The 18762-nt window shown below is 33.1% G+C and overlaps 1 protein-coding gene across 1 annotated transcript in view; it reads right to left on the reverse strand.

The window, feature by feature from the left end:
* The window catches only part of LOC106869890 (echinoderm microtubule-associated protein-like 2), a 374285-nt gene that overhangs the window by 275145 nt on the left and 80378 nt on the right, over positions 1 to 18762 (reverse strand). The window contains exons 4-5 of the mRNA XM_052971985.1: positions 7224 to 7376; positions 3253 to 3487 (exon numbers count right to left, since the gene is read on the reverse strand). Coding sequence (XP_052827945.1) covers positions 3253 to 3487; positions 7224 to 7376 — 388 coding nt within the window. The remainder of the gene's footprint in view (positions 1 to 3252; positions 3488 to 7223; positions 7377 to 18762) is intronic.

Raw genomic sequence — 18762 nt, forward strand, 5'->3', positions numbered from 1 at the left:
TTATATTATATTATATTATATTATTTCCAGCTTATAAAATGGATATTTTAGCAGTTACAAATCTGTGTATTCAAACTTTCAAACCAGAGTAACTTCCCTTCCACACGATTACACAAATTTGCTGCAGATTTTTTTTCCTCTTGGAGAAGTAGCTGTATTCATTTAATCAGATTATGTGCTTTATTATATCTATCCATAGGGTTACCAAATGTTCTAGTTTCACTGAGACTGTTAGTTTAACAATGTTGTCCCATATTCTGGGCTGTTTGAAATATTTTTTTTCTGAGCCCATGCACACATAAAGAACATGGATTTTGGGATAAAGTAATAATGAAATAAATATAAAAAAAGTACTGACTGCTTAAAGTGGGTGGAATCTGTAGAAGAGAGAGACCCAGGGGGATAAGGGATGAAGTAATGAGGGCCAATCTCAAGACATTTAGCATAACAGAGGAGATGACAGACCAAGATATCTAGCAATATAAGGTTGTGAAAGTGCAGTGTATTGAAGGGGGTCTGTCTTGCAAGTTATTTGGTGACCTTGCCAGTGATGGTGTCACGTAAAAACAACCAGTACACTATTAAGCGGTTGGCATTAGGAAGGGGATCCAACTGTAGAAACCATGTCAGAGCAGACAGTAGAACGTGGTGCAGTCCTCTGACTTGCCAGCTCCTGTCAAATCCTCCAACCCATGCCAGTATGGAAAACAGACATTAACTAATAATGATGATGAATATTCCTTGTTGCATCATGGTAACAATTTAATTTGCATATTTCATTGCTGTCATTTTTTTTCTTTCTTTGGATATGTTGTTATTGATTGTATAAATTTATTTTGGTGTTGGTGTGTCCAAGATTTTCATACCAATGAATAAATGTATTGGGGTAGCTCATATCTCATGTACCACTTGACTATGCCAATGATCCATGGGAAAAGAATTTGATCTATTTTTACAATTCCAGAAGACATGAACATTTACAAAGAACCCAAGGAGTATTACTTGTTTCTAAAATACTTTATGTGGACTAGGTAAAATGCAATCAGGACTTTGTAGAGTTCTGAGGTACATAGAAATAGGTTAGATATCTATGATTATTTGATATCCCCAAAACACAAGACAACTGTTATTGCTAGTTTCTTATGATTAGATATTTGTTTTACAAATGTCAACAAATTGGGACAGTTAGTGATTGCTGAAGAAGCCTCTTTTGCTATCATATTTCTAATGAAATCAGTTTCAAGACAGGCAACTGTTCATCAAAATTGGTCTAAAAAAATTTTTGAGTCATGGTTTCATGTAACAGACAAAATGTGAAGCTGACGTTTTAAATGAAAATGTACCAGTGGCTGAACCTGATCTTGCTAAAGACCTAGTAGGAACAAATTTTGTGACACTTTTCCGGGATTCTTCAAATCAAAAAGGTTTTTAAATAACACTTTACATAATTTCATATTACATTCTTGGTCAAAGTCACAAGTTACAGGTAAGACAGCTGAGATCTTGACTAATGCTTCAGTCATAGTAATTGATAATCACACTTGGGTTGATAGGAAAAGATGGATTTTGTGGAGTATAAAATTTTGGCAGTATAAAACATTAAAGCATAGCATATTTTACCAATTAAAAACTCAACTTGGAAGAAACTTTGTTGGCATTGGCTGTGGTGTACACATTGTACATAACAGTCTCCAAACAACTGTTGATATCAAAGCAGTTATTGTGAACATTTTCAAACAGTTTATGTAACACAGCTGAAAGAATTTTGTGACATTGCCAGAGTGGAATACAAAAAGCTATGAGAGCATGATAATACCAGATTTCTTTTTTGTCAACACTTTCGATAGTTGAAAAAATTCTTTACATCTTTGCTGATTTGAAACTGAACACTACCAAGACTGCTGAAACAATTCTTTGAAAATAATTTTGGGAAAATGTATTTATGATTTGTACATGAACAAACTGATTCTGGAGACAAAGAATGACAATACTAATGCAGCAGAAGTCAAACTTGGAATACGAAACCTTATTACAAATATAGAACAAAAAAAAAAAAACTACAAATTTGTAACTGAAGATGCAAAGGCCTTGCTGAGAAACCTCAAAGAAAATGGTGAAATCAGTGAAAAAGTGGAGAATTTCAAAAGATCTCTCTCATATTTAGTGCTGTAAAAAGTTAACTTTAAATAGACAGAAAACTAGACAGAATATGACCAAGTGTTGAACAGTTTGCAATGAAGTCACACCAATGCATTTGAAAGTAAGTTGCAAATATTGATCAATTATTTGATGAGGTTATAAAGAGATTTTTGGCTCCTAAAAAGTTTGGACACCACAAAACTAAGTAAAAAAAAAAAATGAAAAAATATTTTTGGCTCATTACAATGAAAGACATAATAGTGTTTTCTGTAATAAATAATGTGATCAGAACAGGGAAAAATTATGCAATGTACAGTTAAGAATCCTCTGATGACTAAAATATACATTCCACATAGCTGTCCTGAATTTTTAGACAAAATAAAAGATTGCAATCAATTTGTTAAAAATGTAGTTCCATATGAAAAATATAAAAGTATTGTTGATTGGATAAACATTGACAAAAATGTGTTTTAATTTATTTTTAAATGCTGCTGTGCTACTTGACACTATTTTACTTATGTTATCAAGAGAAGAATAGCTGCTTTGTACAATTTCTGGCTCTGTTCCCTGTCTCTTATTCCAACTCTCAAAGTGATAAAAGCAAATCAGATATTTCAGTTTTTCATGTGTATCACTTCAGCACTTGTTAGGAACTGCCTTCATATAAGAAGACATGCAATTATGTAAATATATTTGTTATATTAACAATTATGAAAGGAGGGTTAATATATATATAACATTAAGCTTCCTCTCATATTTATTTTATAATAATACATCTTCCCAGACTTGAAGCACGTGAGAAGAGAAGGCTCAGTCTCCCATAATACCTGACCTACATGCTGAAGCCCTCAAGGCCTTGCATGATATTCCCATTGGTCCATGTTTCAACTCCCATTGGTCCAAGCTTCAACTCTGAAAATTATGGGACTATTGAAGTTGAAATCAGAAATTACTATTAAAAAAAAAATTTTAATTAAAAAATTCAAAACCAAATGTAGTTAATAAATACAAAATCAGTTTCATTTTAGTAATCTGTAAAATAAACGAAGAGCAAAGAAAGAAAATAGCATAATATTTATGAATAATAATAATGATAATAATAAATTAACTGACCTAAATGGTTTAACATTTCCATCATTAAGTTCTGTGGTTGTTGATAGTGATGACCATTTCTTAAGATTGGCATTGTTAGCTTTATGTGATGGAGATGTCCTAGCTGGAGGAGTTGTACTTCGGTGGGGAGCACTATGAATACTATCCACTGGACTTAAGTGCACTGCTTTTTTTTCCCCACGCCGAGACGCAGACTTAAATGCAGGCTTGGAAGGCAGAATGTTATTTTGCAACACTAAAAAATAAGAAAATATTCTTAAAATTCAAGAAACAATAGTTAATGTGTTTTAAAATAGGGATTAAATACAGGATGGGTACTGGTTTCTTCTGGATATTTATTCTAACTAGAGAAAATATTGAAGGTTATATTATCTTTGTTTACCATTCGTTTTCCATGCTGGCATGGGTTGGACAGTTTGACAGGAACTGTCCAGCCTCCAATTGTCTATTCTGGCATCTGGAGGCTGGACAGCTCTTGTCAAACCATCCAACCCATGCCAGCATGAAAAACAGACATTAAATGATCATTCCCATTTTTTCCCAGTGAAGTATGAATTGATTGTACCTGAAATTGAAACCAAGCCAAAGACTCAATTTGTTGAGAGAGTACCTTCTACACTATAAAGCTTGTCCCACACCATTTTTTTTTTTTTTTTTTTACACAAATACACTAATATATCAAACTTACCATATAAATTAGAAATTAGTTTTATTCCTCTAACATGATAATAAAAATTATTTATAATACTGCTAAATGAGTAATTAGATCTTGCACTCTTTAACTACAAACAACATCAGAAAACTTCTAAGTCTTAGCTTTATAAAAAAAAACCAACACAAACGTTGACTATAATATTCCATATTCATTTAGAATACATTTTTTACCTCAGAGCACCTTCTTCCATCCCAACTCTAACAAGGATTAAAAGTATTATATATAATTTAGCAACTTAAATATGCATGCCTTACAAGTGATTATGAGACAAAGAACAGTAATTATGATAAAGGTGGTATTGCATAAGGTCAGTGTTTATGGACAATAGCTAGAGTTGATCGAATTGGCATTATTATAATACTTTTGTGATTCTAGAGAGATGAACAACAGTCATTCCAGTTAGTATTTGGACTCAGAATTAGAGGAATGAGATTAAATCTTGTAAAGCATTAAGAATAGTTTTCAATTATTTCCACAAACTTGCCATATTAAAGCTGACAGTAAAATGAAACATTTTTATTCTTTACAATTTGCACAATGTGCTCTTTGTTGTCTGAATTTAATATGTGCAGTAATGCTGTTTAATTTATTGCTGTTATATAGTGTTTCGAGATGATGTACAGTTATTACCCTTTCCATCACTTCGACTTTAATGGGAATTTTATTAATTTCAAATCACAATTTGTGGACAACAGCCTCACTGGTTACAGGTTTCTAACAGGCCAATATGAGACAATGCACTAGTTTCTAGTACCCCTCTCCCACTTCATGCCATTTGTTCCCATCTTTCAGTATGTTTACTATCACTGTTATGGAAGTCCAAAGATTCTCTAGTTGTAGGTATATAAGATAAGTACAATTAAAAACATGCAATAGTATATAAGTTACTTGTTGATTATTTACAATACAAATATTATATTTAAGTCTATATTTGGGTCCAAGACCTCTGTGATATATAAATCCTTGTTGATAGAACTTAATGAGCAGGTACAAATTGCCTGAGAGAAACCAAGATTCCTTCATTGACTAAAAAATTGGCATCATTTGTCTCAAGGTGAACAACAACCAGAACACAGGAAGACAATAGAATTTTTTGAGCACAATCTTCATCAATATGTTGCGTGTTAAGTAATAAAATGCATCCTGCACAGTTACTGCTGTTTATTAATATATATGTAATTCTAGAGTACTGTACAGGTTTACAGCAAATTTTTAAATGTCTGCTATTTAAGGCTTAGGAAATATTACTTCAGATCCATTTCAAAAATTCTTTTTCCAATGAAAACAGTTGGAGATTTTTTGGGTAGAACTGCAAGATTATTAACATTTCCATCATTAAGTTTGTGGTCATTGATTGTGATGACCATATAAGATTCAGCTGTTATAGTTTGATAACTGCAGGAGACGTATTTAGCAAAAAAAACTGACAGATCAAATCGTTTAAGGAAACAAAATTACGACTTAATATTTGGGTTTTATAAGCAGGAGAACTCATTGATTGCATACTACAAACAATACAACATAATAATGTAAAAATAAATTAACAATATTCACTAAAGTAGAATTCTATAAAGATAGACACAGATACAAAAAAAGGAAAAGAAACAAAGGTGAGGTAATTTTAGAGCAATACTCAAAAAGATAATATATACAGCAAGCAATAATTTGAAATTGTTCAAAGATCGAGGTGAGAAGTTGCTTTCATTGTTCTCTTTGGTCTACAGTTGAAATGAGGAGAAGCAGTAAATATTTCACTTATAGCATAAAATTCAGGTAGTGTCATTATTATTATACCCACAATCTTTGTCATCATCAGACACCATCAGATTGTAAAGTAGGCCCTTTACAAAAACCAAAAGGAGCTAAATCATTAATTGCAAGACAAATCAATTCTTCCTTCTAGTACTGTATACTCTTTTACTTGTTTCAGTCATTTGACTGCGGTCATGCTGGAGCACCACCTTTTTTTTTTATTTAATTCTATTGCATGTGGTATACTGGTTCCACCAGTCTATTTTGGACTGAAAGATTTATTTCTTTAAAGAACAGCTCCTTCCTTAGTTACTAATTAAGCAAGAAAATAAAAGTTGAAAGCATCATAATAATCCTTTCTACTAAATGCACAAGGACTGAAATTTAGGAGAGGGGGTTAGTCAATTACATCAACCCCAGTATGTAACTGGTATATATTTCATCAACCCTGAAAGGATGACAAGCTAAGTTGACCATAGTCAAATTTGAACTCAGAATGTAAAGACATGAAATGACGCTAAGCATTTTGCCCGGCATGCTTACAATTCTGCCAGCTCACCGCCTTAAAGTATTCTAATAATGTCAGGTTTGAATCCAAGACAAGGTTTAAAATGTTATTCCAATGAGATCATGCATTTTATTTGAGTGAAAGTATAGCCTTATTGCCTTCCAAGTAACTCCATGAAATCTCTCATATTGACCATTGTCAATAGGGTAATAAATGTATAATCACTCAATTGCATAGAAAAGAGAAAAACTCACAAAATTCAAAGAGATTAACTCAATCAGAATGTGCCAGAGACAGATTTCCAAAAATAGCAAAAAGTGAGGACATGTGACTTGTCAAAGTGACTCTTGTATTATCTTTGCAGGTGTAAGTGTGAAAATTCATATATGACAGTTTACATGTATTTGTTTAGAGTAACAGAAATCTTTAATCCTATGAAGTCAATGGATGTCATTTAAAAAAACAAATGGCTTTAATCAGTTTAAAAATAAAAGAAAGATTTCAGTTTGCAACATGTTCGGCAAGTTCCAGATTTTATAGACATTTTCCAATGTGAAGGAGTGATTGTTTTCATAAATTTGTGAGACGACAAAGATCATGTTGAAGCTTAGTGATAGAAAATAGATACGTTTTGAAGGCCTGGTCAGTATAAAATTTCAGTCATAAACCATTAGTTCCTACCACAACATAGGTATTTTGTCATTCTACATTTTCCCAAGTGCTGACGGCTTGTCAAATTATACTAAAAATTTTAATCCTGCCAAAATGAAGTTGAAACCAGAACACATGAAATATTGGAATAAGTGGTTAGAAAGTGGAGACTGGTGAGATAAGAAGCAATGTTCACTTAGTTTAATATCTGTGTCTTAATTCTTCTTGTATAGAAATGACAAACTATAGAACTTTATTGGAACATATTTCTATTGCAATTTGTTAATACATCTGTGAATAATTTTTAGATAAAAGATTAAAATACAAACCATTAAAATGGCTTACCTTTACCAGATTCCTGGACCTGGTTTAGTTTGCGAATCACATCAGCAAGGGCACTTTTAAGGCAAACTATTTCATCCCCTTGCAGTTGTACTTTCTTTTCTAAAATTGCAACTCGTTCACTTAAGGTTTCCTGATCTTGGTCAAGTAATCCATCTGAAATAGTTAAAAAGAGAATTACAAAAGAAAGATGTAAGAAGTTTAGATAATTTGAAATATCTTAAATAATATACATACAAGGACACTCAATGTTTGTGTCTGTTTATAAATTAAATTTTGTATAAGAAACCAAAACACTTAAACATCAATATCACAAGAACAGAGTGAAAGAATGCCAGGTAAAAACATAACTTTAGAAACTTATGAGAGCAATTTCCATTCCAGTTGTAGGTGCAATAAACAGTCCCTTTGGATATATTGTTGTCATGGCAGAATTGATGTTTCCCAACATTAACAATTTATATTATTTTTTTTTTTAAACTGACAAAAATTTTCTAATAATTATATATTTTTGTACATCAGGGAAGAGAAATACAAAGTTGTAGACAAATGTCTCAACACCTCTGCAATGTAAACTAGGAGGTTTGTTTAATATTTTTACTTAAATAATGTTTAAAAATACGTTGGTGCATACCAGCCCCACAAAAACTTAAAGCAGTCACTCAGCCAGTTCAAAACAGCAGCTGAATCTTATTCCTTTCTATCATTTTTCTTTTCTAATTGGCACATGTTTTAAGTCCTGAATCTTAGGAGAGGTAACACCTAATAAAGTCAGCCATGTGAGATGTTCTTTGAATGTCTACCTCAATACCTCTTCAGGCTGAGATTAGGAATGTTTAACAACTTCTGTGAACATTGTAGCAACTTTATCACATGAAGCATGGTATCACTGGTGTGCATGTGAATGCGTTCTGTTTGGATGTTAAAGGTTCTTCTGAACCCAAATTATAGACAGACTTCATAAATTCAAATGAATCTAAAGCAGCAAAATCCCTGTATGTTGGATTAGATATTAAAAGGAGTTGTGGCACTTGTTTTACATCCTGAGATTCAGGACTTAAAATGTGCCAATTTTTTTAAAAATGAGGTATTAGATTCAGTGCTATTTGGAACAGGTTGAGTGACTTCTTTAAATTTTCTGGGGACTGTATGTAGCAAAATATTTTTTAAGCATCATTTATTTAAGTTAAAATATAAAACAAACATCCTGAAAAGCTCCTATACAAAAGTTGATTTACTTCAGTTTACATAACAGAAATGTTTAGACATTTGTTTGTCTAAAACTTTCTTTCTTTTCCATGATGGACAAATGTGTATAATTATTAGAAAATCTTTGATATATATTTACTAAAATGACTGCGGTGTGGATGACATGATTTATGCATTCAGAAACACACAATGACTATTAACTTCACTTAATTATTATTTGGAATATGATGTCAAAACTTTAATCACTCAAAACTGTGACCATACTGCAATCATTTTAGTTTCAACATGGTCTCAGATCAAAAATACTTGCCATGCAAGTATATCTCTGTAATATTACTAACAATTTCAAAAAAAAAAAAAAAAAAAAAAAAGGATAAATCTGTTAATCTATAGAAAATTAAGACTAATGTTTTAAAATGTCATATTAGGTCAAACTAATACTTTTTCATATAATCACATAATCTCTAATAAGCAAAAGAGAATATATTATTTAATCAATGAAATATGGATTAGAAGCCTCAGATTAACAACAGCATCAACAATTCATACATCTGACTTGAACTACATTCCTATTACCAAATAATTTCACAAGATTACACACGAGAGTCTTTGAAAAGAAAAGGTTTGCTTTTGAAAATCCCACAGTGTGCATATACATGTGTGTAGATAGGTTTGTGTAGTTTTGGAAACATCTGTATAGTTTCAAGAAATTACTACTTAATTTGAAATTTGGGATTTAAGATTTTGCTATATTTCATCATATTAATGAATTTGTGTATTCTATTTCGCTAGCATTTTCCTTGTTTCTTACATCTTACATGCAGCTTTTCATTTTCACAATCAGTGAATCATAATTATCAGTTTCTTTAAGCTGACTTCGGGTTTCCTTCTTGATAGCATCTTGTAACTATATCACATTGAAGACCTTGATGCATTGGTTCTTCATCAAGATGGGCAGTGCCTTTTTCTCTCTAATTTTGTCATTGACAATCATCCTCCATAGCAAATGATGGCCATAACCAGTGTTGAATGGCACCACAACAGGCATTATTACATCATTTGTTGACCAGGATTTAATCAATCTCATTTCAGTGGTGAGTATTTAAGGTCTTCCAGGTTCATTTAAATCCAAACTTTTGTTGAACAGCTGTTCCCAATGTAGAGTCCTTTTGCCTTTGCCATGATCTCCTCTAAGTTCTCTCCCAATCCAAATTTTCTAACATGTTTCCCACCCTGCTGCTCTTTTCTAACCTTTTAAAACCAACGTGATGCTCAATCATCTACTACCACAAATTTTGGAAGAAATACCACTCATTCTGGTCAGTGAAATAGACAATGCTTTAAAGCTGATAAAGAGAGATAAAGTTCCAAGGAGAGATGGTCTAACAACAAAAAATGATAAAGAGTTAAGAGCAACTGAGGAAAATCTTCATTGTACATTACAACTGATATTTGAAAGATGGGAAAATAATGATGTGGAAGAAGTCAAATACCATCTCGCTTTATAAGAAGGGTGGTAAGGAAGGTTTGAGAAACTATTTTCCCCGTATGCCTCTTAGGTGCAGGAGTGGCTGTGTGGTAAGTAGCTTGCTTACCAACCACATGGTTCCGGGTTCAGTCCCACTGCGTGGCACCTTGAGCAAGTGTCTTCTACTATAGCTTCGGGCCAACCAAAGCCTTGTGAGTGGATTTGGTAGACGGAAACTGAAAGAAGCCAGTCGTATCTATGTTTATATGTATGTATATATATATATATATATATATATATATATATATATATATATATATATATATATATATGAATGTATGTGTGTGACTGTGTTTGTCCCCCCAACATTGCTTGACAACCGATGCTGGTGTGTTTATGTCCCCGTAACTTAGTGGTTCGGCAAAAGAGACTGATAGAATAAGCACTAGGCTTCCAAAGAATAAGTCCTGGGGTCGATTTGCTAGACTAAAGGCGGTGCTCCAGCATGGCCACAGTCAAATGACTGAAACAAGTAAAAGAGTAAAGAGTTATCTCAACTTTTACAAGTAATTTACAAAGGTCATAGTCACCAGACTATTGAAACATCTCAATGACAAAGAAATGAGAAAGCAAGCATGTTTGTGGAACAACTACAGTACAATAACCACACACACATTAAAATACAGCTTCCATAATAAGCACAAAGTGTGTCACTGTGTCACCTTCACCACCCCTTTAAATATCTCATCCTACATACTGGAATTCTGTGGTTGCTTCAGATTTATTTGAATTTATGAAGCCTGTCTATAATTTGGGTTCAAAAGACTTTTTAACATACAAAGCATTCACATAAACAATGATACCATGCAGTTTTGTTTTTTTTCCAGAATCCTATGTAGATATTGCCTGATCACACTTAATGAGGCTACTACTCCTAATTTCATTAATTCCTCTAATTGTCAGATTCCAGGATCTTCAAGCATCATTTATGCTATATACACATTTTAAAACATATATAACTTAGGAGTACAAATGTCACATGTGGAGGATCTAAGAAATCTTTGTAAAAAATACAGTCTTAATATTCATTGATTTGCATATCAGACCATGTGGTGCCTTAGTTCCTAATGCTTCATGTAGATCCTCTTCGGAACATGTGAGAGAGTCCTTCCTAATATTATTAACCTCTTACCACAAAGTCCAGCGTTACTACTTTGACATTTTATTAGTATAAATCCATCTTGTAGATATGTTGGGATGATCTTGGTCAGGCATCTGCATATAAATGATTCTCAGTCCAACTTTAAAGTTATTTTTTCTTTGTCTTTTTCAAGTTAATACTGGAGGAAGTGAAGAAAAAGCTCCACAACTTTGTCCTTATTTACTTGCCATTCAGATACACCATGTTCAAAATCGAACAAAAGAATGGTTCCCCATATTCCATAACATGTATTAAATATTTATTTTTACCTTTTACTTTACCAATCTGGCTTCTTACATCCATTCACCTCCATTCTGCATCCTCATTATTTACAAGTTTGCATTAAATAGTTTTTCCTGGTTTGGAAAACACGATCATCTTCAGAACAGATTTTTGTTTTAATGGTTTATTTTTAGATCTTGTGGTTTGATACTTTTCAACATTAATTGTTTCCAGTTCAACATCAAGATAGTTCTCTACTTAAGCCTTTCGTTACTGTATTTACTTTGAGATGCTGTGTTTCTTTCAATTACTTTAAATATAATAAAGAATTTAGTAAAATAACTTAGTTATCATTCAGCTAGTGTTAGGAACATAAATTGTGACTAAGGTTTGGTGGAAGATTTTAATTCAAAACTTATGGAAACAAGACATTTGTACTCAGAGCCAGAGCCAGTTTCAGCTGGGTTGGTAATGAAGGGGTTAAATAAATACTTTGGCACTTTCATAACACTTATTTGATGTATTATCTTCTAAACAACTTTTATATACTTTCAGACAGGGCATTAAATGTGATGGATGCACCTTTACACACATGACTCCATATTTAACAAGTGCTTATTTTCCCATCCTCAGAGTTCCAAGGCCAAACTCTCTAACACACATTCCTTTTACTAAGAACCATATCAGCATTTTTCTAAGACTGTGCCATACTTGTCCCAACTTGGGGACAAAGTGTAATGTCTTACTTTCTCTGAAGACTCGTACTACCTGAACCTCTATCTAGCATACATATATAACATTCAAGTTATTTGCTACAACTTCACAGGTGAAAATATCTTATGATTAATGAAATTTTTCACTTAGAAAGGAAGGCAGGTTGGGATCTCTTCCAAAAACAAATTGATATGGGTTGTACCCATGTATGTTGTGAAGGATTATTTCTGGTATTTATGTTCTTGCTAGAACCATCTCTAAACTATATTTTGGTTTTCTTCAACATTTCTTTTATTACACCATTATATCACTCATTCATGAACACTGGTGAGTAGTGGTATGTACCACAATACTTAGGTGCAGTGTCAGGTCTTGAAATGAATGGTAATCAAACTACCATTATTATGATCCAGAATAAAACCTAGTGTCCCAAAATAAACTATTTAGTGTTTGAAAATAACGCTAAGAATATCAAAACTTTCCTTACTACAAAGCCAGATTCCTACACTGGTTCAAGTTCCATGGTCTACAAAGAGTTGTACCTTATTACCTCTCATTTCTTTGATGTCCATAGAAATAGTTTCATCAAAATACTATTCCAGTGAGCAGTTCAGAAGATTTCTGATAATGACTAATCTCACTGAGACCCTAATACTGGGTATATAAGAATGGGGTTTCTTTACCCTTTCAGGAGCTGAAGCACTCTTTCTGGCAGCCTTGGGTGTCAAGATGCTTATGTGAAACCTTTCATCTGATAGATTTATTAACCGTCTGCTTAATAGAAGCCATAGCAATGTATACATCAATAATCTACTTACTATACACACTGTTCAAACATTTAACATCCAACAGAAATTCATAATTATCAAATCATTTCAGTGAGATACTTCAAGTCTGTTCTTTGATTTAATTCCAATGCAATTCATAAGGCTAAATTCACATTGTATCAGCAATAGAAGCTTGAGCTGTTCTACATATGAACAGCAGCTGAAAGTTCTTCAAAGTCACTTTTTTCTAAGTAAAAAGTGTTACATATTGGAAAATAATTTAATTGAGACACCTTACTTTTTCAGATATAAATTTTTAATTCAAATATTGTTGTAATACTGTTGGAGTAACATTTTTAGTTGTTTCTCAAGTAGCAACATACTTCTGTTTTGCTTTCTTGTTCTGCTCAACATTTTGATTCACATTTAAAATATTTACTTTCATTACAGTTTGGTCATTCTTGATGTTGACTATCCCTTGTGATCCCTTGCTTGGAAAACAGGTAAGGGTTATCATCAGGAAGGGCATCCAGTTGTAAAACAATGCCTTAAATAACATTCATTGAACCCATGCAAGCATAGAAAAAAGGGAAGTAAAGTAAACAAAAAGGCAATGAAACATTGTCAACTCCAAGTTCAGAATTGGTTACATTTGGCAATAGCATGGGGACTTATAGGTGCTCATTCTTTTAGTTCATCTGGAAACCTCTAAATGGAAGCACACATTCAGAATGAAAGCAATAATTAATTTTAGTACCTACACTTGACTGAGAGGAAAGAAGCTCTTTTCACTCCAGTGAACAATATCACCAAGATATAGCAAATGGTTAAGTTTTACCTTGACAAAGTGTGATGCTTGCATTGCATTGAAACAAATATTCTGAAGATATTTGCAGAGTGATACCAAATCAGCTAAAACCTCAACAAGAACACTGTACAATTCTATACTATGAATCAGTCACAAATTTTGAAACTTATTGGAACATTGGACTTACCCATTTGCTTATTACAGTATAGCACTAATACATTGTTATTAATGTGGAGGCACAATGGCCCAGTGGTTAGGGCAGCGGACTCGCGGTCATAGGATCGTGGTTTCGATTCCCAGACCGGGCGTTGTGAGTGTTTATTGAGCGAAAACACCTAAAGCTCCACGAAGCTCCGGCAGGGAATGGTGGCGAACCCTGCTGTACTCTTTCACCACAACTATCTCTTACTTCCTGTTTCTGTTGTGCCTGTAATTCAAAGGGTCAGCCTTGTCATGCTGAATATCCCCGAGAACTACGTTAAGGGTACATGTGTCTGGAGTGCTCAGCCACTTGCACGTTAATTTCACGAGCAGGCTGTTCCGTTGATCGGATCAACTGGAACCCTCAACGCCGTAAGCGACAGAGTGCCAACAACATTGTTCTTAACGTATCACACTCTAACACAAATTAATTCTAAAAATTTCCCTTTTGTAACTGAAGACCTATTGAACTTAGCATATACTAGCAATGCACCTCGGCATTGCTCTGGTGTTATGACCTACAGCCACATTGTATTATTTGTTCCTGTCTTATGGGCAAAATTGGCACACGAAGAGTATGAAGCAAACAACTCTTCTTTATAAATATGTCCAGATTTCTTAAATTATTGTGCAAAATATTCGGAGAAAAAGTATTTTCACCACAACAAAACACACACACACGCATGTCTGTAGTAACTTGAGCTACTACGAATAGCAGCCAAATCTCTCTTAAAACATATCCTTTCATCAAAAGGAAAGCACAGGTTTACAGTATTTCAGGAAGAAAACAAAAAAATAGAAGTATGTGATGGGTGTGCTACATCAGAGTTAACTCTCGACTAAACAAAACACAGACAAACATACTTCACATTAAAAGATTATCTAGTAAATAATACTAATAAAGTTAACAGTATATCTTCGAAGCTCCATTCACTGGTAAAACCCTATGTATTTTAAACATTTTCTCATTATGTTCTATGTAAGATAAAGTTAGTGGAAGCAGAGTTGCCTCCCTTAGTTAAATACCTCAAAATCGTACGACCTGACCTTGTTTCTGAGATTATTTTTGTAGTAAAAAGGAGTTGTTGTGCAAAAAACATACTTTATTTCGTAGCTAAAAGATTACTGAATCCTGATACCTCATACGTCAAAATTGGCAACTCAGTTTTCGAATCCATAAGGAGCACACACAAACTCTGTTTTACGTATTAAGATTATGCCCAATAAAGACTCAAACGTTGGTATAATTGGTGCATCCAGCCTCAAGTCTTCTCTGAACAACAGAATGCTGCACCAATGGACATGTTATTCTTTTTTTGACAATTGTTACAATGCCATTATTTTTTCCGTAGCATAACTTATGCTCCAGCTGATATTAACATTATCATCCTTGAAAGATTGAGATTAATTTCATTTTCTTCTTTTTACTTGTTTTAACCATTAAGCTGCAGCCATGTTAGAACACCATCTTGAAGAACTTTAGTCAAATGTATTGCCCACAGCATTTTTTTTTTTTTTAGCTTGGTACTTTTTCAGTCAGTTGTGAAGTGGTGGTGGGTGACATACATATGCACACACACATAACAGACTTCTTTAAGTTTCTATCAACCAAGTCCACTCACAAGGCTTTGGTCAGTCCAAAGCTATAGTAGAGGACATTTACCCAAGGTGCCACACAGAAGGACTGAACCCAAAGCCACATGGTTGGGAAGCAAACTTTTTATCACACAGCCACACCTATGCCTATATGTTGTAAATATAAAAATTCCCTTTGCCCTCACCATGCTAATGCTGCTGAAAACTAAAGTGAGCACTTAACAGGGGGCTGTACAAACTGTAGGTGAAATAGGTAAGGTAGAAACCTTTTGTTGGGAATGAAGGAGAAAAAAAGTGACAACCAACAACATGAAGTTGACTCAATAAACAGTGTATGTGCTGCTACATTGTAATCTACAGAAATAACATCAGATAATAAATTAAACGAGACAAGGTTACAGAACAATAAGGACAAATCTTTTCAACAAAATATATTAATTCAATTAAGTAAATAATAATTGGTGAAGACTAAGTTTCTGTCAACAGTAGTCTGAGTGTTTAAAGAGAATACAACATACACATTTTACAGCAAGGTTGTGCAACACTTTACTACGTGGGGTGAAAGAACATAAGTTTCTATGCAGGTCTATATGACAATACAGCTCAGCCATTCTTATACACAAAGATAAAGTAGCATACAAACCCCACCACCAATTTTTATTTAAACAGCCTGACTAGTCAGTAGCAGGTTAGAGGTAACTCACAACTGGTTAAGTCAGCACAAACACTTCCATTTATAGAGAAAAGTAGGGCTCAGGGATCCATGTAATTGCTTGCTTAAAAAGCATGGCTAATTACAGTGAGAAAGACAGTTTGGTTAAACCAGGTGATAATGTCCCTAGATGTCACATGTTCAAAGTTCCCTGCTATGTTTGAAATATCGTGAACACCTGTCTATATTTGCAAGTAGATATGTCACATGACAGGGGACACAGGGTTATCATAACAATCAGGAGATAATTGTTATACTGTCACTAACAGCCAACTTTAGAATACCAGCAAACGCTTATAAAAGATTTCACTTAGCAGTGTGTAATTAACATAGAATTAATAATTAATTAATGTAACCAACAATAGAATATTAATAATTAGTATAATTAACAATAGAGTAGGGGATATAATAGCAGTACTTTCATTAATTCAGGTTTCCTCAACCCACCCATTCAACAAATGCAAAAGCATAGTTGTTGCTACACCAACTATCAGAAATGTTTACATATTTGGGCCAGTGTAAATTCATTTCTTGAAATTACTGAAGTATTTTTTTTTTTTTAACTCCAAGAAATATCAGTAACAACTTTAATCATGTTAGCACCAAACTTCTTCAGGTCTTTGGCTCTAGGTTTTACAAAATGCCACTTTCTGATCACCATATTGTGAAACCTGAAGGAAGTTAGTATTTTGAGAATACTAAGACGTAAATGATAGATAAGACCAACACTTTAATACCTGAAAAACATCCGCTATCATTACCTACTGTTTTTCAGGATCAGGTAGTAATACAGTTTCTAGGAGATATAGAAACCATCCTTGCTTAAAACTTGAGCAAGCCTTCTATTTTCCAGATTTCCCTGTTTCTTCAATCTTTTCTTGAAAAGTTATGGCAATTTTTATAGTAAGATACAGCCTAATATAAAAAACATTTTATAAAAACATTTAAGTTATCACCACTGACTACTCCAGATATTTTGCTAACTTTTCATAAATAGCAACCAACTGAAATGGAAATATCTGTAATTTTTTTTTTTTTTTGTAACCAGGGGTGGTGGGCTAGGTCAAGTTTTGGAATATGACAAATGTACCATGGCCAAAACTATTTTGTAAAAGAAAATGAGAAGCAATCTTTTGATTCGCATGACATCAATGAATGTGTTGCTGTACACTCACACAACAGAGATGGAATGTAGATAACCTAACCCAACACTTAACATATTATATTCTACTATATACAAAACTATAATGAAGATTTTGGATTTAGATATAGGTCTTCTGTAACCGGTTAAATCTAGTCAAATGAACCCATAATATAATTGCAGAATGATCTGCTCACAGTGTACAAAAACATTAGAATGCATCAACAATTCAGACCTCAGGTTGTGAGCCACAATAAAATGCATCCAAGGGGCTAACAAATGTAAAATAGAGACAAGTATTTCTTCTTTCTTTTGTTGTCACCACACAAAAAAAAAAAAGGAATCGTTCCTTTTATGCTATCTCCTTTTACAAAGTGAAAAAAAAATTCAAATATCAAGTTCTTTTTTCTACAGTAGCTTTTCAAAAACTCTTACATTACCTTAATGACATAATATTTTTAGTCACCTGTGATGTCACCACCAACATTTTAGCAGTGATTTGTCTAAATAGCCAAGAAAGTGACCCTCTATGACAGTTTTAACATTTGAGATAATCACTGAAGAATCCAAAAGCTCTTTCAGATATATTTTCTTTTAGTTTATCTTATAAAGAGTAATCCCATTTATGGTCTTTGTTAAATAACACACCTATCAATGTATTAAAATAAAAACCAATATATCAACAACCTTATTAAACAAGTCTTATCACAAAATTTCTGCACAATCACTCAGCCATCTAGAAATAGCAGCCACATCTTCAAATCACACCACACTTATCTTAAAAGTGGAACAACACATTGCATAGTCACTGGTATCAGTATACTGACTCAACTATCAGATGTTATACACCACTGGTCACAATGTGCTTCCATTTCTTGATTGTGCCCTTCTTTTCCATTTTGGCCCAAATCATTTAACTAAATCACAGTGTACTCCTAAAAGAAATGAGAAACTCACAGCTTGAATATCTAATATAGTACTACACAGCAACTTACTATTCTTCAGCAGTGTAAAATATGAAACTACTCAGTTATTAAATTACTAAAAACAACACCAATAACTGGAGTAATCTGATTATTTTATACAGCCTGTAATAATTATTTCCAAATCATTCAAGCCAAGTCTTAATACTTCATTTTAGACTTTCCTTTATTTAATTATATTTTAACCAATCACTATGATCACCATTGTAAATTTTCACCCTGTCCTCATTATTCATTATCTTCAAATATCAATGCTAGCTTCGTTTTTCTCTAATAAGCAGGAAGTTATTTGTGAACAGCATAGAATTTAAAACCGTCTCTCAATCATTATTACTGAATTATGTTTGCCTTTGTTAAGTAGAATACATGTCAAGTCAAGGGAGATAAATCTAGACGGAATTATAACTTCGCAAACTGATATTTGAATTTTAGAACTGGTGGCCTGGAAATAGTATTTAATAGAATGTGAACTGATTCAAAGAGTGAAGGAGTAAAGGATTTTTTTTTTTTTTTTTTTTTT

This window comes from Octopus bimaculoides, chromosome 11 (genome assembly GCF_001194135.2).
Source record: "Octopus bimaculoides isolate UCB-OBI-ISO-001 chromosome 11, ASM119413v2, whole genome shotgun sequence".
NCBI lineage: Eukaryota > Metazoa > Mollusca > Cephalopoda > Octopoda > Octopodidae > Octopus > Octopus bimaculoides.